Consider the following 23,801-nt stretch of genomic DNA (forward strand, 5'->3'; position numbering starts at 1 on the left):
TTTTACATTTTTCTCATTTATTTTAAGAGGACCAAATGTAGAGCATAAGCTGTGAGATTGCCCTTTAGGCCTGCCCCTGCCTGCTTCCTTTCAAACAGGTGTGAACATAATCAGTGCCACTGGCTCTAACCTATTGCTCTTCCAGCCTAGTATTCTCTCTCATAGTGGCATTAAGGAGAAACATGATTTCTCTCCATCAGGCCAACCTCAAGAGGTTAAGAGGTGCCTTAATAATTAGTAAAGTTCCACTGGAACTACTCCTGAGCCTATTTATGTTCACAGAGTCCTAGCCTCTGGGTTAGGATTATGGTCAAGTGAATTAAAAGCCTGCCATAGGCTTAGAGAATGTAATAGCATATTGCTTACCTGTGAAGCAAAAGAATGCAAAGATAATCAACTTTATGAGAGACATTAAAATTGAGGGATTTTCTACTCTGATATGTAAACATTTACTGCAACAAAAATTTGCTGAATAAGATACTTGATATTACAACCTAGGAAGAAACACTTGCTCAAAACAGCTGAGGAGCTTTCTAGGTATCTTGCTCATCCCCAGTTCAGGCTTAGATGTTGATTATGTGTAGGATTTATTATCATTACCTTTTCTGCCTACTTCCATGAACATTCTAGGCCTTGATATGTTGATTTTAGCAGCAGTCATATCTTGAAGTGTCAATATATTTAGACATTAAGACCAAGAGTACAGCCTTTCTCCTTAGGAACTCATTATAAGTTTCAAGAACACTAAGATTCCAAATCAAACTCACTGAAGATCAAATTATAATTTGGTCAACAGTTGTCTAGTAGGAACCATATCATCAAGGTTCCATTGTGCATGTTCCTAAAGCCTTATTAAATTTAAATTAGCTGAAATCCGGGAAATTGGTAACAGCAGGGGTATCCCAATCTATTCCCATGGAAACATCCATTAGTATTTTTTCCTGATGTCCAGTTAATAAATGAAACACAATTAGCTACCATGAGTTCATGACCTACCTTTATTTTGTTCAAACTAGTGACTGAAAAGATTGGTTTTACTAATCTTTCAAGTCATGTAGGTTTCTGGATAATTAGAAACAATCATTTATTCATTTTTGCTCACTTAATGGTAGAGAAATAGGTGCTATAATGTTGATTCAGTAAAAACATTCTTGTAAATCCAGTGATTTGAATTGTCTTTGGGCACAAAGAAATGTGGATTATTTTTCCTCTTTTAAGGGCCCCGATCTTCTTTCGTTCTACTGTTTCACTGTGACTACTGACATCCCAGAGCCAGGTGAATGGAATAAATAAAAAGCATTTCAATAGGAGAAAGAAAAGGCATTTTGCTGATGTCATTAGGTGAATGATTCCTTAATGAATGGGTATATATGAGCCAAAAAATGTGTTGTCAAAATTTTAAATTATCTTTTTTTAAGACTAGACATTAATAAAACCCCTTGATAAAAATGGCAATAAAGAATCCTTGTTGACTAAATAATCATCCTAAGATGGAGTTCAAGTTTTCACAATTATTTCCAACAGAACAATGCAAGCTAATGACAACATAACTGACTTTCAATTATAATACAATTTCAATTATGATTAGCATACTTCCAAGATTTTCTTTCCCAAATGGAGAGCCTAGGTAAAGTAACAAAAGATTTATTCATTAAGCAAAGAAGAAAATCCTTCATTTTTTGACAAGCAAAAATAAGTAAAGCATAAATTGCTGTTCACACTGGATAAGACCATGTTTAACAGTAAGAATGTATATAGTGTTATATAGGTATTGAGTTCTTGGTAATTCTATGTTTGTTGTTTTACTATTTATGCTTATTATTATGTTTTGTCATTAATTCTTTAATAAATTTTTATTTAAAAAAATCACCCTACTTAGAAATCTTATTTGTGGGTGGGAGGGAGAGGAGAATGTGACCCAGAGTCCAGGAGACAGTAACACTTGGAATCAACAAAATCACCTGGAGTTAAATTGTGTAACTGTCAACCACGTCTCCCATCAAGCCTTGTTTCAATCATGGCATTCCAGAAGGATTTACAGTTGTTTTCCCGAGACAGGATCCATGGGCTTTGCAATTATTGTGACTTCTGAAGTTCTTAGGTCCATGAAGCTCAGTGATGACGAAGTTGAGTCCAATCAAAAAAGAATACCAGGGAGTCAAGGCTTGAAAGAAACATGTTATTGTCCTTAAGTGGTTGCCCAAACCTGACCAGACCAAGTAAATTGTTGAAGATACAGAGGCTAAATGCAGATTGCCATCCTTATTCTTATAATTCAGAAATTTTCATTGTTGAAGTAGAATTGAACCTTCCTAGGATCCAGGCTGGAGTACTGATGACAGCATTTGCACAGGCTCTTTGCCAAAGTCTGAGGACCACATAGGAAGACTCCCACCGCCGACCTGCAAGAATAGAATGGTAGCCAGAGTTAGAATGCAGCAAAGGCTGCTGACAATGTTTGAGGGAATGGTTTCTGCCTCTGCTAGGCCTCTACTACTCCCAACAACCTTACATAAAAATTCAGTTATTGACTTTTTCATGTTCTTCATGTTCGTCTTCTCACCTTTTCCGCTTGCAAGCCCCAAATATGCTCCCAACTCTTAACCCTCTCAGCACTCAGCCTTGCCTACTCTATTGAGCACAGACAGGAGATGGAGTGCAGTGCACTGATGAAGTACTAGACTCTGAAGCCAGGCTGTCTAGGTTCCAATCCCTGTTCTGACATTTGTCCCAGCTGTGTGACTTTAGGCAAGTTTCTTAACCTCTCTATGTTTCAATATTCCCCCCTGTAAAATGGGATAGTATCCACCTCACAGGGTTGTTTGAAGGTTTAAACAAAAATAACATATGTAAAGCAATTAGAAAAATGCCTGGCATATAGCAAGTGCATATGTTAGCTGCCATTAAATCCATCCAGTGTTTTCTCACACTGAAGAGGTGGTGGTTCTTATTGCCAAGGATAATCTTTCTAACTAGGCTCTGGGTCTCACCCTGTCCTTCCTTCCCTCATACCTTCCTCTCCCCTCTTTTTCACTTGAGACATAATTCACATGACTTAACATTCACCCTTTTAGAGTGTGCAGGTAGTGCTTTTTAGTATAACCGCAAAGTTGTGCAACCATCACCACTATCTAATCCGAGAACATTTCCATCTTCCCAAAAAGAAAGCCCATACACATTAGCAGTCACTCCCCATTTCCTCCCAACCGCCCCCACTCCCTGCCCTAGACAATCAAGTATACTTTCTGTCTCTAGATTTGCCTATTCTGAACATTTCATATAAATGGAATCATACAATATGTGGCCTTTTGTGTCTGGTTTCTTGCACTTAGCATACTGTTTTCAAGGTTCCTTCATGTTGTAGCATGTAATATACTTCATTCCTTTTTACAGCTGAATAATATTCCTTTGTGTGAATATACCACATTTTGTTTATCCATTCATCTGTTGGTGGACACTTGGGTTGTTACCACTTTTTGGCTATTTTACATACATTCACATACAAGTTTTTGTGTGGACATATGTTTTCATTTCTCTTGGGTATGTACTTAGGAGTGAAATTGCTGGGTCATGTGGTGATTCTATGTTTAACATTTTGAGGAAATGCCAGAGTTTTCCTAAAGTGCTGCACTGTTTCACATTCCCATAAGCAATGTGGGAGGAACTTGCCTACAGTTTCCCCATTTCCTCGCCAACTCTTGTTATTGCCCTTTTATTATGGCCATCCTAGTCCTGTCTCCCCTTTTGTATGTTTATTTTATTCCTATCTACTGTCTCCTGATCTGTCTATAAATATGCTTAGATCATCCTTAAACTAAATATGTATTTCCTGGACCCTGCCACTCCTCCAACCCTGTTGACAATACTCCTCTAGTATTTCCTCCCTTGGCTTCTGTGATACTGCTTCTACACATTCTCCTACTTCTTCCCTGGCTCATCTTTCTCCCTTCCCACATAATGTACGCATTCCTTAATACAACTTCAACTATCATCAACCCGACACAATAATTAACATAATCTCTTTTGTTTATATGCTGTTTTACAGTTTACAGAACATTTTTAATATATTGTCTTGCTTATTATTCACGACAATCCTGCAAGTGAGTAGAGCAGGCGCTTACTAATATAAACCCCCATTTTACATATGAGGAATCTGAAGATCAGAGGGCTTTGTAGCTCAAGGTCCCAGAACTAGAAAGTGTCAGAACTAGCAGTAGGACCCAGGATCATCTGAATCTGAGTCACTAAGTGTTCTCTCCGCTGCCTTCCTGAAGCCTTTCCTGATCACCCCATATGGACATAGACTTTTTCTCCGTGTCCATGTACCTGCTTCATGGAGTGCATCATTCTGCTTGAGTTGATTATATGCATCTCTTGTTAAAATGTGTGCTCCTTGAAGGCAAGAACCATATCCTATTTTTCTTTCAACCTCCAAATCTTTTAGAATAGTGTGTGCTGTACCCTATAGAAGGTAACCAATAATGTTTGTGGAATTGAACTGATCTTCACCTGCCAACTTGTTCCAAGGATTTATCTAATACGATCAGCTTAATCTTCCCATTGGAATAGCTTATTTTATGGCTGATTTTCATGCTCTAGCATGTCTCAGAACCCCTCAGAAAACTGAGGTCAGGTCATCAGTTAACTAGTTAATACACTCCAAACCCTTGTTACTTTAAGTAGAGGTCATTAAGGCCCAAAACAATGCATTTTTTAAAATTTAATTGTAGTTGACTTTTACAATATTGTGTTAGTTTCAGGTGTACAGCTTCAGATTCTTTTCCATTATAGGTTATTACTTCCCTGTGGTATATGTTACAATCCTTGTTATCTGTTTTATATACAGTGGTGTGTATCTGTTAATTCAATACTCCCAATTTATCCCTCCCCCTCCCCTTTCCCCTTTGGTAACCATAAGTTTGTTTTCTATGTCTGTGACTCCGTTTCTGTTTTGTAAATAAGTTCATTTGTACCATTTTTTTAGATTCCACATATAAGTGATATTATATAATAGTTGTCTTTGTCTGACTTACTTCACTTAGTATGATAATCTCTAGGTCCATCCATGTTGCTGCAAATGGCATTATCTGAGTAGTATTTCTTTTTTTTTAAAGAAATTTATTATTTTTTACTTATTTTATTATCTATTTTTTGGCTGTGTCAGGTCTTGGTTGCGGCATGCAGGATCTTCGTTGCGGCTTGCGGGATCCTCCACTGCGGCGCGTGGGGGCTCCTCATTGCCGTACTCAGGCTTCTCTCTAGTTGTGGCCCGTGTGCTCAGTAGTTGCAGCACGCGGGCTTAGTTGCCCCACGGCATGTGGGATCCCAGTTCCCCAACCAGGGATTGAACCCACATCCCCTGCATTGGAAGGTGGATTCTTAACCACTGGACCACCAGGGAAGTCCCTGAGTAGTATTCCATTGTGTGTGTGTGTGTGTGTGTATCACATCCTCTTTATCTAGTCATCTGTCAATGGACATTTAGGTTGCTTCCATGTAAATAATGCTGCTATGAACATTGGGGTGCATGTATCTTTTCGAATTAGAGTTTCCTCTGGATATGTGCCCAGGAGTGGGATTGCTGGATCATATGGTAACTCTATTTTTAGGGGTTTTTTTTTTGTGGTACACAGGCCTCTCACTGTCGTGGCCTCTCCCGTTGCGGAGCACAGGCTCCGGAAGCGCAGGCTCAGCGGCCATGGCTCACGGGCCCAGCCGCTCCGCGGCATGTGGGATCTTCCCGGACCAGGGCACGAACCCGCATCCCCTGCATCGGCAGGCGGACTCTCAACAACTGCGCCACCAGGGAAGCCCTATTTTTAGTTTTTTAAAGAAACCTCCATACTGTTTTCCATAGTGGCTGCACCAATTTACATTCCCACCAACACTGTAGGAGGGTTCCCGTTACTCCACACCCTCTCCAGCATGTACTACTTGTAGACTTTTTGATGATGGCCATTCTGACTGGTGTGAGGTGAAACTTCACATTGTAGTTTTGATAAGCATTTCTCTAACAATTAGCGATGTTGAGCATCTTTTCATGTGCCTGGTGGCCATCTGTATGTCTTCTCTGGAGAAATGTCTGTTTAGGTCTTCTGCCCATTTTTTGATAGGGTTGTTTTTTCTTTTTTGATATTGAGTGGTATGAGCTGTCTGTATATTTTGAAAAGTAAGCCCTTGTCAGCTGCATTGCTTGAAAATATTTTCTCCCAGTCTGTAGGTTGTCTTTTCATTTTGTTTATGGTTTCCTTTACTGTGCAAAAGCTTTTAAGTTTGATTAGGTCCCATTTGTTTATTTTTGCTTTTATTTCTTTTGCCTTGGGAGACTGATCTAAGAAAATATTACTACAGTTTATGTCTGAGAATGTTTTGCCTAGGTTCCCTTCTAGTTTTATGGTGTCATGTCTTATATTTAAGTCTTTAAGCCATTTTGAGTTTATTTTTGTGTATAGTGTAAGGGAGTGTTCTAACTTTATTGATTTACATGAGGCTGTCCAGCTTTCCCAACACCACTTGCTGAAAAGACTGTCTTATCTCCACTGTATATTCTTGCCTACTTTATTGAAGATTAATTGGCTGTAAGTGTGTGGGTTTATTTCTGGGCTCTCTATTCTGTTCCACTGATCTATATATCTGCTTTTGTGCCAGTACCAAGCTGTTTTGATTACCACAGCTTTGTAGTATTATCTAAAGTCTGGGAGGGTTATGCCTCCAGCTTTGTTCTTTTTCCTCAGAATTGCTTTGGCCCAAAACAGTGCATTTGAATTGTTCCCGTTCTCTATTTTGTTTGGTAAGACAACCAGAACTCAGTCTCTTTGCCTCACTGTTTGAATGCATGTGGGGACAACAAATGTCTTCTCGTCAATTACAAGATCAAGACCCTTATTTCGCTGAAACGCCACAGGAAATTTCCTCACTTTTAAGCAAGAATCTAAGATTGGTGCAAATAGTTTTGGCCCCAGAGATCTTTCCCAAGAGTGTTCAACATGCTGTAATACTTGTCCTAAACCTAAATCTGCAAAATGAATCAGTTCTGCAAAATCAATTCTGTAACTAGAAGAGAATACACTTACTTGGGGTGGGTGGTAGCTATTGTAGAAAACTCATTGTCCCACATAGGTCTCCCAAAGGAGGTTTTCTGTTTCAGACCTGTCAGGATATCAGTGGCCTTGTCAAAGCTTAATGCTGCATGACCAGCCTGGAGTCAGAGAAATAGGAAGTTAGAAAAAGCAGGTCCTGATAGCTGCCTCTTCCTTCAGCCACTTTTAAACTTGGGTGTGAAGGTGAGAACAGGTAGGAAATCATAAGAAATGATTATTTCTAATCAGCATGCATTATGTTTCGTCTGACATTCATCTTGCATCTTGGGAATTAGTCTGTTGTTTGAACTCACAAAGTTGCAGTCCCATCCAGTGAGGAAAAGACGGTAGTTTAGGAAACCCACTTTGCCTAATTCCTCCATCTCCTGTTCCAGGGAAACCAATAGGTCATTGAACCAAGCAAACGCACCTGTCTCCCTGTAGATCCAGTAGAAATAGATCTGGAATCAGCAAAAGAGAATATAGCCTTATTAAGTGCCCTTTACAATGTGCACTATGGTGACATGATTATGTACGTATATACTATATTTGTTGATCCAGTCTAAGAGTGACCTGAAAAAATCACCTCTACAATACAGCAGACTTCAGGTGGCATTAACGTCCAGAGTCCTAACAACTTCCCTTATGGAAAGAGAACTCCAACGTCAGCTTTAGTTCAAAGTGATTTTAAACTCCAATTGAAAATGAAGACCCAGAGGACTTCCGGGAAGATGGCGGAAGAGTAAGACGCGGAGATCACCTTCCTCCCCACAGATACACCAGAAATACATCTACGCGTGGAACAACTCCTACGGAGCACCTACTGAACGCTGGCAGAAGACCTCAGACCTCCCAAAAGGCAAGGAACCCCCCACGTACCTGGTTAGGGCAAAAGAAAAAACTAAACAGAGACAAAAGGATAGGGACGGGTCCTGCACCAGCGGGAGAGAGCTGTGAAGGAGGAAAAGTGTCCACACACTAGGAAGCCCCTTCGCGGGTGGAGACTTCGGGAGGCGGAGTGGGGGAGCTTGGGAGCCGCGGAGGAGAGCACAGCAACAGGGGTGCGGAGGGCAAAGCGGACAGATTCCAGCGCAGAGGATCGGGCCGACCGGAACTCACCAGCCGAGAGGCTTGTCTGCTCGCCCGCCGGGGCGGGCGGGACTGGGAGCTGAGGCTCCGGCTTTTGTCGGAGCGCCGGGAGAGGACTGAGGTTGGCGGCGTGAACACAGCCTGCAGGGCGTTAGTGCACCGCGGCTAGCCGGGAGAGAGTCCGGGGAGGGGTCTGGACCTGCCGAAGAGGCAAGAGACTTTTACGTCCCTCTTTGTTTCCTGGTGCACGAGGAGAGGGGATTAAGAACGCTGCTTGAGAGAGCTCCAGGGACGGGCGCGAGCCGCGGCTAAAAGTGCAGAGCCCAGAGACAGACATGAGACGCTAAGGCCGCTGCTGCCACCACCAGGAGGCCTGTGTGCGAACACAGGTCACTAGCCACACGCCCTTCCGGGGAGCCTGTGCAGCCCGCCACTGCCAGGGTCCCGGGATCCAGGGACAACTCCCCCGGGAGAACGCACGGCGCGCCTCAGGCTGCAACGTCACCCCGGCCTCTGCCGCTGCAGGCCCGCCCCACACTCCGTGACTCTCCCTACCCCCCGGCCTGAGTGAGCCAGAGCCTCCGAATCAGCGGCTCCTTTAACCCCGTCCTGTCTGAGCAAAGAACAGACGCCCTCCGGCGACCTACACGCACAGGCGGGGCCAAATCCAAAGCTGAGCCCCTGGGAGCTGTGAGAACAAAGAAGAGAAAGGGAAATCTCTCCCAGCAGCCTCAGAAGCAGCGGATTAAAGCTCCACAATCAACTTGATATACCCTGCATCTGTGGAATACCTGAATAGTCAACGAATCATCCCAAATTAAGGAGCCCTGTGGATGAAAGGCTCTTGGTGCTGCAGCCAGGAGTCAGTGCTGTGCCTCTGAGGTGGGAGAGCCAACTTCAGGACACTGGTCCACAAGAGGCCTCCCAGCTGCACATAATATCAAACAGCAAAGATCTCCGAGAGATCTCCATCTCAATGCCAGCACCCAGCTTCACTCAACGACCAGCAAGCTACAGTGCTGGACATCCTATGCCAAACAACTAGCAAGACAGGAACACAACCCCACCCATTAGCAGAGAGGCTGCCCAAAATCATAATAAGTCTACAGACACCCCAAAACACACCACCAGACGTGGACCTGCCCACCAGAAAGACAAGATCCAGCCTCATCCACCAGAACACAGGCACTAGTACCCTCCACCAGGAAGCCGACACAACCCACTGAACCAACCTTAGCCACTGGGGACAGACACAAAAAACAACAGGAACTACGAACCTTCAGCCTGCAAAAAAGGAGACCACAAACACAGTAAGATAAGCAAAATGAAAAGACAGAAAAACACACAGCAGATGAAGGAGCAAGATAAAAACCCACCAGACGTAACAAATGAAGAGGAAATAGGCAGTCTACCGGAAAAAGAATTCAGAATAATGATAGTAAGGTTGATCCGAAATCTTGGAGATAGAATGGACAATAGAATGGACAAAATGCAAGAATCAGTTAACAAGGACCTAGAAGAACTAAAGATGAAACAAGCAACGATAAACAACACAATAAATGAAATTAAAAGTACTCTAGATGGGATCAATAGCAGAATAACTGATGCAGAAGAACGGATAAGTGACCTGGAAGATAAAATAGTGGAAATAACTACTGCAGAGCAGAATAAAGAAAAAAGAATGAAAAGAACTGAGGACAGTCTCAGAGACCTCTGGGACAACATTAAACGCACCAACATTCAAATTATAGGGGTTCCAGAAGAAGAAGAGAAAAAGAAAGGGACTGAGAAAATATTTGAAGAGATTATAGTTGAAAACTTCCCTAATATGGGAAAGGAAATAGTTAATCAAGTCCAGGAAGCACAGAGAGTCCCATACAGGATAAATCCAAGGAGAAATACGCCAAGACACATATTAATCAAACTGTCAAAAATTAAATACAAAGAAAACATATTAAAAGCAGCAAGGGAAAAACAACAAATAACACACAAGGGAATCCCCATAAGGTTAACAGCTGATCTTTCAGCAGAAACTCTGCAAGCCAGAAGGGAGTGGCAGGACATATTGAAAGTGTTGAAGGAGAAAAACCTGCAACCAAGATTACTCTACCCAGCAAGGATCTCATTCAGATTTGATGGAGAAATTAAAACCTTTACAGACAAGCAAAAGCTGAGAGAGTTCAGCACCACCAAACCAGCTCTACAACAACTGCTAAAGGAACTTCTCTAGGCAAGAAACACAAAAGAAGGAAAAGACCTACAATAACAAACCCAAAACAATTAAGAAAATGGGAATGGGAACACACATATCGATAATTACCTTAAATGTAAATGGACTAAATGCTCCCACCAAAAGACACAGATTGGCTGAATGGATACAAAAACAAGACCCATATATTTGCTGTCTACAAGAGACCCACTTCAGACCTAGAGACACATACAGACTGAAAGTAAGGGGATGGAAAAAGGTATTTCATGCAAATGGAAACCAAAAGAAAGCTGGAGTAGCAATTCTCATATAAGTTATATATATATATATATGTAGTTTGCTTGAGTGCAGTGTTTTTTGTTTTCTGTACTGAATTCATTAGCATGGGTCGGTATAAAATTTAGCATAGGTCAATATGTAATTTGTAAACTAATAAGGTCTTAAAAGTGAGGAATTAAGTCTTTTAAATTTAATTATTTATTGTAAAGAGCATAATAGCATACATAAACAGGTGCCTAAGGAAAACTTGTATTCTAATATGGAACTCTCATGAACACCTTTTTTTTTTTCTTCTAACGGTATGATAGTAGGCCATTTGATTATTTTTATGGCTTTAACTTTACAACAATGAAATATTCGTAAATTTTAAAAAGTATTTTTCTTTATTTGATGCGGGTGGGATACTGGAGAAATGAAAGGTCAAACACCTATTGAGGAATCCATACTTGTCTATATATTGTGTACTTTTATTTCAAGAACTGATTTAAAATTCCTAAAAGGATGCTATAATAAGTTATTATGCCATTTTACAGACTGAATTAAGTGAATTTCAGGGAGGTATGAAACTTGCCTAAGGCTATCCAGCTACCAAGCGGTAGAAGTGAGAATTAAATCCAGGTATACCTATCGCCAAAGTTTCTGCTCATCTCTTTACATCATCCACTTTTAATAGCCAATGCTTTCCTGCTTACAAATATGACTGAGGTTGCCAGACAGTCAACATTCCTTTTTAATCAGATAGAAAAATTACTGTTGACTCTCTAAAGACATATTCCTTTTCCATTAAGTGACTTTAGTTGTTCAAATGATACTTCCAGACAGTAGTAATCATACAGTTGGGGACTAAGAACAGAACTCAGGGATGTGTCTAGCAGTCAGTAAAGACCAACTGGGCTCACTGATGATATTTACGGTCATTTCCTCTAGACTAACATAATCTTATTAATAAGACCCTAATAATTCACAGTACTGCCCTTGCCTGATTGTTTGTTCTTCTCCCTCTATCACTCTCTCTTTCCCCATATTATTATTATTTTTGGCAATTTTTGGTGAATTAAATTCAGGGATTAGTACTCAGGAGTACTCGTCACAAAAGCAGAGAATCTTAGCTCACACCAAAGGAAGAAAATAGAGAAAAAGTATAAATTATATGAATACACACACATACACACATGTGCCAACTATATGCTGCACTTCTCCAAAATCTATTCGGTATCTGCACATTTACTGTATATTAGCAGTAAGACCAGAAATGAGCGTAACGCTCTGTTTACAAGGCACAGAAAAGAGACCCAAATATGGAAATTACTAGCAATGAGAATGGGGAAGAAAGACTACAACAAGGAATGTAGATGATATTTTTGTTTCCTAGCTATGATGCCAAATATTGAACTTTCAACTTGAGACAAGGAGGCCATAAAAAGTTGTATTAGTTTCCTAGAGCTGCCATGACAAAGTACCAGAGACTGAGGAGGTTAAGCAACAGAAATTTACTCACTCACAGGTCTAGAGGCTAGAAATCTGAGATAAGGTGTCAGCAGGATTGATTTCTTCTCAAGTATCCCTTCTTGGTTTGTAGATGCCATGTTTTCCTTTTGTCTTCACATGGTCTTCTCTCTGTGCATGTCTGTGTCCTAATATTTTCTTTTTATAAGGACACCAGTCATAGTGGATTAGAGCCCACCCATTTGACCTCATTTGACCTCAGTTACCTGCTTAAGGGCCTTATCTCCAAATACAGTCATATTACCAGGTATTGGGGGTTAAGACTTCCACATATTAACTTGAGCAGGACACAATTCAGCTGATAATAGAAGATAAGAGTAATTTAAGCAAGTAAGTAACTGTTGTTTACAGTGAGTTGCTTAAGGATATGAATTTACTCAAGAAAAACAAGAAGAAATTACATAACACTGTACGTTATACAAAGATATTAAATTAATCATCATAACATCCTGTGAGATGGGCATTAAATTATACCAAGCAAGATGAAGCAACTTATCCGGAATTGTATAGTTGGTACTTTCCAGAATTTAAACCAGGTATTTTCCCAGTTCCACTCTACGTTTTATATTCATTTCATTAGTTGAAATGAATTTTGAGTCTTCATTTTGCTTAGTTTCTGAAGTTACATGGGGATAGAATGGAGTTGGATCTTTTCAGTGACATTCACACATGGGGAAGGAAATTGAGTCCAGAAGCTTCAGCAATGTTTCCATGGAGAACACTAACAACAGAACCAGAAACACCGTTATCCTTTTGGTTCAGTGATCTTTCCTGAAGCACTACAAGAATCAATCTTAAGAAGCCCAGTGCTTTCCAAACTTTCACCAATGGGCTCTGTAGGGTCCTCTAACAGTATCTAAGAGACTAACTAGTTTCACATCCCAAGCCACTTAAGACAAGGAGTTCTGATTGTTCTCTGTGAGGAAATCAAGTGACAATCATAGCTGGTGATTTAGGATAGTTTCTTCAGGGCCCAGGCAAAACCTAATACACAGTAATAATCATTGTTAACTGCATCTTTGACAAGGATTAATCAGGTATCAAAGAGGTCTATAAATTGGGAGAAATTATGATCAAAGAGAAACATAGACCACAGATATTTAATTAATGCTCAATTATTTATGAGTTTAACTTTGGTTAACCTAATTTTCCTTCTTCTAGACAATTTCCAATTCGTCTCCACAAAGAGACCAGAATAAGCACCTTCCAATACAGGATTTATTGTGTTGCTTTAATTTAAAGCATACAGTGACTTCTACATTCACTCCACCAAGTTTTGCCAGGAGAGAAAAGGAGACGTTATAGTTTGTCTTGAATTAGATATGCCACCATACTTGACTTAGCTCATCCTACTGGAAGCACTTTGAGGGCAGATTCTACAGTCTTGTCTTACATCCTCTACGGAATCAAGCCAAGGGAATCACACACAGTTACAGCTGGAAAAACATTTGTTCTGGGTTAATACTTTTAGCCTTTACCACCAAGACCTTATCACCAAGACCTACCTTTACAGTCTCTAAACAGGAGACCTTCTTGCCTTCCCTTTTCATATTGACTAGGAAGGTAAAGGGAAGAACTGAGAAGTACCCAAAGTCAGCTAGCAGCCAGCACAGATAAATCATCTGTGGAGATATTGTTTCTTTCAAAAGATATAAACATAAGAGGAAGTCCTAGTGTTTGAAGCAACTGTGCATAATAAAATTCCATGAAAACCTAGAAATCCAGATGCAGATCAGTAACATATTGGTTAAATAAGCTGTTATGTTCATGCAATGGACAAGTGTACATACGTTAAGAAGAACGAGATACTCTTTTCTATGAGATTCTCTTTTCACTGAACTCATCAGTGCTGCAAACACAATGTTACATAATACTTTTTCTTTAACATTGTATCAGGCATCCTCATCTTGTCCTGCATTTATTGCCAGTGTTACTAAAGTCTATCACTTACCTCTTTCTCTTTTAGACATATAATTTCTTCTTATTTTGGAAGCATTCATCAATCCCTATTTTACTCTTTCTTTTAAATTACAAATGAATATTGAATTTTATAAAATATCTTTTGGGGGATATTTCAAGTGATTGTATACTTTTGCTCTCCTTTGACCTTGTTATATGGTAAATTATATTTTGTTATTTTATATTATGCTATTTATTATATATTGTATTATGTTTACTAATGACATTTATTATATTATAATTACATTATTTTTAAGGTAGCATTTTGTTTTAGATAGACAAAACAACCAGTGGGATAGGAAGCATCTTAAAATTAGATGCGAGAGCATAAGGGAATTGAGATTAAAATAAAATTCACGTTTTGGATCAGCAGCAAAAATTATTCAACAAAAGTGGGAAAATATGGCTATCATAGAATTACTAAATTCTAGATACAGCAACTAGTTAAAAGTGAAAAAATAATGAAAGTGTAAAAGTATCAGAAACCTGGGAGACTTGAAATAAATTATTCATGAGGAATACCTTTCTAAGATACAAAGAAAAAAGGATACATTTAATTATATAAGAATTAAAATTTTCCTCATGGCAAAATGCACTACAAAGGTCAGAAAACAAGCAAAAGAAATTGGGAAATAAATTTAGAAATGGATATGCCTTCTTTACAACTTTTGAGAGAAGCACATGTTTCTTTTTCCTTTAACCTGTTATGTGGGTATTAATCTATAATGTAAGTGCATGGTTCCTTTCCTTTAACCTGTAATGTGAGATTTAATCTATATGGTAAGTGCATGGTTCCTTTCCTTTCATCTGTAATGTGAGCGTCAACATGGGGCACTGTTTCCAAGCACAGACTTTGGATGTTCCTGTACTGGTCCCGTCACTGACCATCCACAAAAACTTACAAATGTTGCTTTACTTTCCTGGGGGTTAGAGTCTTAGCTAAGAAATGGAAGCAAAATAGAACTTTCCCCCAGGGATGACAGAAGGTTTAAAGGAGTAAATATGTAAGTGACTTGGCACAGTGCCTAGTACAAGAGAGATCAATATAAGTACTTACCAATTTTTTAAAGAGACACATGAAAGAAATAAAATGTGGTGATTTCAAAAAAAAAAAAATGAAGACCCAGTTCTTATGGTAAGTCTGTAGAAGCGGATGCCTTGGCAGGGAGAAGTGATCACTCACTCTCATAACTCCAGGGAGGGGTTACTCTCTTACCAGTTGTAAAGAGCTTAGCCCATGAAAGCAATGGACCTATCAGGCCCAGACCAGATGAAAAGTGGTATTCGGGAGCATACCGTTTGTGTTTTGAGGTTGTGATTTGCATTCCGGAATTTGTACCAGATGGATTTCAAGATGGAAGCAAAGGGGGTGACCCCAATTCCTGCTCCGACCAACACAGCCACTTCATACTGGAAGACATCCTCACTGACAGTGCCAAAGGGACCATCCACCTTGATCCTGGCAGAAGGCAAAAAACAAAGGGCAAGTGAAGTCTCACCTCCACCCACAACCTCAAAAATCCTCCCAGAGGCAGAGCTGTTCCACAGCTGATTGCTACCTGTTTATTTTAATCATACTCCATTGTACCAGACTTAAGTTTCAATGCGGAATTGCTTTCTCTTTTCTGCTTGTCTGCTTTCTGGTCTGGGTCTCTGCTGCTCTTAAGGACCTACCTGGGAACTGGTGAATTCTGTTGTTCAAAAGCCCTTATGAGATTTTCTGTCCAGTCCCCCACTGCTCAGATATGAATGGAAAATAAGTCCTCCTCTGGAGCAGAGGTCAGGGTAAAGGGATGCCACTCCAGGTAAGAGACTGAGGGGCAATTAACAAAAATATACTGTCCCACTTCCATGCTGAAGCCATTTTTGTGCATCTGCAATTCCAGAACTTTGGATGGGTACATGACCCATCCTATGAATAAAGCACAGAGGCCAAAGGAGGCAAATTCAAATGGCGACAGGAGGAGGCAGATAAGGTAAATAAGTAAAGCTGGAGAGCTGGTGATGGCCGTAAATTGCGAACACAAGTCTTTTCTAAAGGGGCAGCAGTTACCAAGTCCAGACAATGGTCATACTACGGAGCCAAGACTCAGCATTGTCAGGTTGCCTGATTCTTCAAGAGAAACCAGAAATGCCACTTTAAACAACTGAAGCATGGTTGATTTACAATATTGTGTTAGTTTCAGATGTACAGCATAGTGATTCAGTTATTATTTTCAGATTATATTCCATTATAGGTTATTGCAAGATATTGAATATAATTCCCTGTGCTGTAACTGGGTAGATTGGAAAAGCAACAAGAAATGCCACTTTTTCAATGTGAAAGCCTCCATCCAGATTTCTAAATGTTAGCAACCAATTTGACTTTCTAAACAATCAGGGTGTGTGCCAAACAAAATATGTCTGTGGGCTAGATATGGCGCAGACTGCCTGTTTGCAGCTTCTGACATAGACCCAAGCTGATGATTTCTGCCAAACCTCTCTTTCCAGCTCTGTCCAGCTCTGGAGGAACTCAAATATATTGCCCTCAAATTCTTTTTTATTCCTGTCAAGGTGACAATGTGGCAATTCATTTCTATAATCAGGAAGAACACAGCTCTTAGCAGAGCAAGAAGAAAGTGCATATTCTTTACCTTGGTAATCACAACCTTCTGCTGGGAGCGATAAAATCGGAGAATCCTTTCAAAGATGTAAATAATGACTGGTGTAAGGATCCACTTCCAAGACTGCACACAGAGACAATAAAAAGTGAGGTTACACATTAATCTCTTCTCTAGGATTTGTTTGTGTAGCAGTTCATTCCTTCATTCAATAAATATTTACTGAGTTCTCTGACATGTATCATTATTAAGCTGCTAATTTCACCAAAGTTTGAAGACGGAAATGGAAAGGAGTAATCCACAATGGTTTTGTTTGCTAATCTGTTACTCATAAAGCAGATCATTTCCTGAAATTTTACAGGTCTCACCAGGAAGCAAGAGAAAAGCACAGAAATAAAATACATGGTAATTATATATATTCTTAAATAATATTTAAAGTTTAATTTTAAGAAGCTAAGACTATCTTCCAGGACAACTTGTCCAATCTGAAAAACCAACAGAGAAGGTAGATGTGAAACAGCAGCAGATGATTCAAAACAAAACAAAACAAAAAGGGAAAGTGTGTGGCTGACACTACTGGTAACAGTAATACATAAAACTTGGTATTTATCCATCACCTCTTTTTTCAGGTGCTCAAAACATCTAACATAGTAAAACACTTTTTATCTTGTCTACTTTTTTTAAAAGCAGTCTCTCTATCCCTGAGATCTTCTCAAAGGCAGCAGTTTGCTTCTTTATGCACAGGAGCTACTAAAAATGTATTTCCTAGCAGTGCTAAGTCATGTTCTTTTTTGCCCAACTGCTCAATCACAATACATTGGAACTGTGTGGAATGAGGTTTCTTATGCTGTTTCAGGCAAGATACTTTCTTGGGTATCTCTGGGGAGGAAAGGGGCAGAGACGGGGACAGTAAATCGAAGAGTGGGTATAATACAATTTGATGCTACTTCTTATTTGGGAAAAATCCCCAGCTGAATTCAGAAGACATGAAAAAAATATATTTAAGAAGTGACTAGGACTTCCCTGGTGGTCCAGTGGTTTGGACTCCATGCTTCCAGTGCAGGGGGCACGGGTTTGATCCCTGGTCGGGGAAGTTCCGCATGCTGTGGGGTGTGGCCAAAAGTAAATTAAAAAAAAAAGTGGCTAATCACCAATGTGGGAAAAAAATGTTAGCTTTGAAAGTAATCAGAGAAAATGAATATTAAAACAAAATAGTATTTTAGCATCTCAAATTGGAAAACAGTTTCAAACAATAATTCCCACCATTAAGTGGGATGCAGGGAAATAGACACATTCACATGTGCACCTGGGGGAAGTACAAATAAGTAGCATCTTCCCAGAGAGCAATTTGGCAAAACATCTCAACAGCCTTGAAAGCATTCCTTCTCTTTGACACAGGAATTTTACTTCTAGGAAATGGAGCATAAAATAATAATTAAGGTGTGCACAAAGTATATGAGTATAGTCATGACCCCTTATTTACTAAGAAAAAATGACAAAAATGGCATATCGGACTCCTCTGGTGGCACAGTGGCTAAGAATCCACCTACCAATGCAGGGGACACGGGTTCGAGCCCTGGTCTGGGACGATCCCACATGCCGTGGAACAATTAAGCCCGTGCGCCACAACTACTTAGCCTGCGCTCTAGAGCCCGCGAGCCACAACTACTGACCCCTTGTGCCACAACTACTGAAGCCCACGTGCCTAGAGCCCGTGCTCTGCAGCAAGAGAAGCCACAGCAGTGAGAAGCCCACGCACCGCAACGAAAAGTAGCTGCTGCTCGCCGCCACTAGAGAAAGCCTGCGTGCAGCAACAAAGACCCAATGCAGCCATGAATAAATAAATAAATTTATTAAAAAAGAAAAAAGTGGCATATCATACAGACTTTTTTTTGGCTAATACCAAACTGTCTTTTCTTAATTTTTATTTATTTTTTTGTATTGAGATATAATTGACATATAACATATTAGTTTCATGTGCACAACATAATGATTCAATATTTTTATATATTGCAAAATGATCACCACAATAATTCTAGTTAACCTTTCTCACCATGCATGGCTACAAAAAATTTTTTTTTCTTGTGATGAGAAATTTTAAGATCTACTTTCTTGGCACCTTTCAAATATGCAGTAGAGTATTATTAATTATAGTCACCATGCTGTACATTAGATCCTCAGGACATTTTATAACTGGAAGTTTGTACCTTTTCACTACCTTCACCCATTTCGCCTATACCCCAACCCCTGCTTCTGGTAACCACCAATCTGTTCTCTGTATCTATGAGCTTTTGTTTTTTTAGAGTCCATATATAAGTGAGATCATACAGTATTTGTTTTTTTCTGTCTGACTTATTTCATTTAGCATAATACCCTCATGGTCATTAAAAATGATCATGTAGGAAAAAATGACAAAAATGGTATAACATATGGCATTTTTAAAACAAATTCTTCAGGGACTTCCATGGTGGTCCAGTGGTTAGGACTCCACACTCCCAATGCAGGGGGCATGGGTTCAGTCACTGGTTGGGATTGAAGATCCCTCATGCTGTGTGGTGCAGCAAAAAAAAAAAAGTTTCAGTAGAATACTTGACAATATAGGAAAAGATCCATGATATAGACTAAAGGAAAAAAGTTATTACTTCTAGGTGATAAAATTCTGTGAAATTTTAATTTTCTTCTAAATATTTTTTTTTTTTTTTTTTTTTTTTTTGCGGAGCACAGGCTCAGCGGCCATGGCTCACGGGCCCAGCTGCTCCGAGGCATATGGGATCTTCCCAGACTGGGGCACGAACCGGTGTCCCCTGCATCCGCAGGCAGACTCTCAACCACTGCGCCACCAGGGAAGCCCTCTTCTAAATATTTTTCTGTGTTTTCCAAACTTTCTACAATAAGCATGTATTATTATTATTATTATCATTTTTTTTTTTTTTTTTTTTTTTTTTTTTTTTTTGCGGTACGCGGGCCTCTCACTGCCGTGGCCTCTCCCGTTGCGGAGCACAGGCTCCGGACGCACAGGCTCAGCAGCCATGGCTCACGGGCCCAGCCGCTCCACGGCACATGGGATCCTCCCGGACCAGGGCACGAACCCGTGGCCCCTGCATCGGCAGGCAGACTCTCAACCACTGCGCCAGCAGGGAAGCCCCAGCATGTATTATTTTTATAATTTTTAAATGGGGAGAATGTGGAGAGAGTATTTTTGTTGTGTTTATGGAAGAAACAAACCAATACATTCAAACAGATGGCAAAACCGGTATTCTCTCCCTTGTGGTATTACATGACGATTCAAAGCAACCCCTGAGTTCTCAGTATACCTCCAAATAGGCCAACTATACCTTTATCTCAGGTAATAGATAGGAAAGGGATAGAAGCTGATGTGCAAGGTAAGACAGGGGATTAACTGCCTTAGCTAGTAAGGGACTAGTCAAGCGTTATAACTTCTTGTCTTTAAGGACCTCTTACTGGTCAAATAATATAAAAGGTGTCTGGTCATAGCCTACAAGTTCCACTGACTTTAGAAATGAAATGTGCTATTAACATATATCAGGTATGTCCTTTTAAAATTATTTTTAAAATAGGTAATACACGTACATGTCACAAAATTCAAAAGTACAAAAGGGTATACAATAAAAAGTAAATCTCCCTTCCACTGCTCCCCCCAGCTCCCCAAGGCAGTCAGTATTATTATTTTGTGAATCCTTTTGGAGAATATGCATTTAAATGATAATATTACATTAAGTATAAATGGTAGCAGAGCATACATACTGCCCTGACTTTTTTTCATTTAACATCTTAGAGACTGGTCCATATTCATATCTAGAAAGCTACCTTTTTATTTTCAATGGTTACAGAGTATGCCATTGTAGGAAAGTCCCGTAATTTAACTAGTCCCCTATTGATGGGCACTTATTTCCAATCTTTTGTTCTACCAAGCAATGCTACAATGAATAACCTAATACATGTAATTTAACACATTTGCAAGCATATTTTAGATGCTCACCAGCAATGCTTGAGAGCATTACCAACACAGCACATGAGCAAACTCTTTGATCTTTGCTAATCTGTTAGGTTTATTACTGTGATTACTCTGTTCATATCTTCTACATCTTTTTTTTAATCAGGTTGTTAGGCTTTTTCTTATTGATTTCTATATTTGTATATTAGGAAATTAATTCATGGTCTGTGAACTGTAAATACTTTTCCTACTCAGTAATTTGTTACCTGTCTTTATTTATGATGGATTTTTTTGCCATAAAAAAAATATATATATGGATGGATAGATGGAGAGAGGGAGGGAGAGAATAAATAAATTTGAATAAAAATATGTATTTTCTTTCCTTTTCTGGCTTTGAGCTTTTTAAAAATATTATTTAGAATATTTTTACTAACACTCCAGTATTAGAAAAAAATCCCATGTGGTCTTAGGGTGCTTTTATGATTTCTTTCATTTTTTTCAACATTTAAATCCTTGATCCATGCATCCTTGACCATATTTTACTGTAAAGTGTGGAATAAAGAGACAGCTTTTTTTCCTAGATGTCTATCCTATTATTGTAAAGAAAAGTATTGAATAATGTATCTTTTTTCCCAACTGATTTGAAATGTCAACTTTAGGGGATTTTCTTTCTTTCTTTCTTTTTTTAAAAATTAATTTTTGGCTGTGTTGGGTCTTCATTGCTGTGCATGGGCTTTCTCTAGTTGCAGCAAGTAGGGGCTACTCTTAGTTGTGGTGCGCGGGCTTTTCATTGTGGTAGCTTTTCTTGTTGCAGAACACAGGCTCTAGGCACGCAGGCATCAGTAGTTGTGGCACGTGGGCTCAGTAGTTGTGGTGCATGGGCTTAATTGCTCTGCGGCATGTGGGATCTTCCCGGACCAAGGCTTGAACCCATGTCCCCTGCATTGGCAGGCGGATTCTTAACCATTGCACCACCAAGGAAGTCACAGGGGATTTTCAAAAAACATTTTTCTCTTTCTACATGAGGACAGAGCTATTGCTCTTAATTCTGCATATGATTCAAAGACTTTAATCATCCTCAGAGCACTTTAAGACACCACAAATCAACCTTTCCCTTCCATTTCTTCCTCAATCTAACATATTTTATGAACAAGCAAAGGTAAAGCGTAATATCCATGGTACTTATCTTGAGTCACACCTTAAGTTCCCTGGAATCCAGTTTATTGATCATCCACTATCTAACAATAAATTCCAGGCATGTTCTTACAATACCAAAGAAAGTCAACTTCAAGAATGGTTTAAAAAATAAATTGAGGGGGCTTCCCGTGTGGCCTCTGCCAATGACATATGACAAAATAGGGCACTAAGCTCCCCGAGCCTCAGGTTCCCCATCCAGGAGTTGAGGAGCAAACCTTCCTTCAGACGCTTCTTGTTGGTATTTTATGAAATCACAAGGCAGCGGGCTGTGGCCAAGATGGTGAAGTAGAAAAACCCTGAGCTTGCCTCCTCCCACATGCACACAAACATTACAAATATTTACAGAGCAACTATCTATGAGAATGACCTAAAGACCAGCAGAAAAGATTTTCCACAGCTAAAAATATAAAGAAATAACCAAAACGAGATGGCTAGGAGGGGTGGAGTTGTGTTATAGTCAAGACCCATACCCCCAGGTGGGTGACCCACAAACGGGAGGAATGATTACAATTGCAGAGGTTCTCCTGAAGGAGGGAGGGGTCTGAGGCCCACATTGGGCTCCCCAGCCTGGGGTTTTGCACAAGCCCCTGAAATTTTGACTTTGAAAGCCACTGGGGCTTACTTTTGGGAGGCCCAGAGGGCTGTGAGAAATAGAGTCTCCACTCTTAAAGGGTATATACAAAATCTCACATGCTCTAGGACCCAGGGCAGAAACAGTCGTTTGAAAGGAGCCCGGGTCAGACCACCTGCTGATCTTGGAGAGCCTCCTGGAGAGGCAGGAGGTCATTGGAGCCCAACCTCTGGGATATAGATACTGGTGGCAACCATTTGGGGGAGCTCGTTCTACCACTAGAACACTGGTGTTGGCAGGTGCCATTTTGGAGTCCTCCCTCTAGCCTATTAGTGCTGGGAGCTTACCCACCCACCTGAGAGCTGGCATTGGAGCTCCCCCAGCTGCAAAGACAGTCACACTGGGACATGGTCCCACCCAACAGCAAGCTGGCACCAGCCCTAGGACCCCCAGACTATGAAGGCAGCCACATAGGGACCCAGCCACCCAGCAGGTTGGCAGTCACTACAAGAGGCAGGGTCTGGCAGCCAATGTGGCCAGAGGCCAGTCATGCTTACCAGTATGCCCATAGTAGTCAGCCTCATCACAACAGAAGAGCCCATGCAGCTCACATAGGCAGCACCCATACAGCATATAGCTCTGGTGATCAGAGGGGAGTGTGCTACTGGGCCCCATAGGATGTTTCCTACATAAGGCCACTTCTCCAAGATCAGGAAATGTAACTGACCTATCTAATACATAGAAATAAACAGACAATTAAGCAAAACGGGGAGACAAAGGAATATCTTCCAGACAAATGAACAAGACAAAACCCCAGAAGAACTAGGCAAAGTGGAGATAAGTAATCTACCTGATAAAGAGTTCAAGGTAATGATCACAAAGATGCTCAACACACTCAGGAAAATAAAAAATGAACGCTGAGAAGTTTTAACAAAGAGTTAGAAAATATAAAGTAGAACCAAAGAAATAAAATAAAATAACTGAAATAAAAAATACACCAGAAGGAATCAACAGTAGATTAGATGATACAGAGGAACAGATCAGCACACTGGAAGACAGAGTAATGGAAATCACTGCAGCTAAACAGAAAAAAAATAATTTTTAAATGAGGAGAAAAAAAATGATATGTCTATATTGACCTGAAAAGATGCTCAAGATATATGGTTTTCTTGAAAATCAGGAATCAAACAAGTACTACAGAATTGTTCCATTATTAAAAACAACAAAAAACTAGATACATATGTCTGAATATGTATGTATATTAAAAAGCCTATAAGAATAAAAAAATGAGGAAAGCTTAAGAGACTTCTGGGACCACTTCAAGCATGCTAACATTTGCAATATAGGGGTCTCAGAG

General features: G+C 40.0%; 1 protein-coding gene across 1 annotated transcript in view; it reads right to left on the bottom strand.

Moving 5' to 3' along the window:
- Nucleotides 1–2,275: 2,275 nt before the first annotated feature.
- Nucleotides 2,276–23,801, bottom strand: part of NOX1 (NADPH oxidase 1) — a gene marked incomplete at both ends in the record, with an annotated part of 33,541 nt that continues 12,015 nt past the window's right edge. The window contains 7 exon segments of the mRNA XM_082681065.1: nucleotides 2,276–2,402; nucleotides 7,074–7,198; nucleotides 7,394–7,540; nucleotides 15,418–15,580; nucleotides 15,796–15,860; nucleotides 15,864–16,031; nucleotides 16,755–16,847. Coding sequence (XP_082537191.1) covers nucleotides 2,276–2,402; nucleotides 7,074–7,198; nucleotides 7,394–7,540; nucleotides 15,418–15,580; nucleotides 15,796–15,860; nucleotides 15,864–16,031; nucleotides 16,755–16,847 — 888 coding nt within the window.

The sequence above is a fragment of the Grampus griseus genome (genome assembly GCF_964374135.1).
Source record: "Grampus griseus genome assembly, chromosome: X".
Classification (NCBI taxonomy): domain Eukaryota; kingdom Metazoa; phylum Chordata; class Mammalia; order Artiodactyla; family Delphinidae; genus Grampus; species Grampus griseus.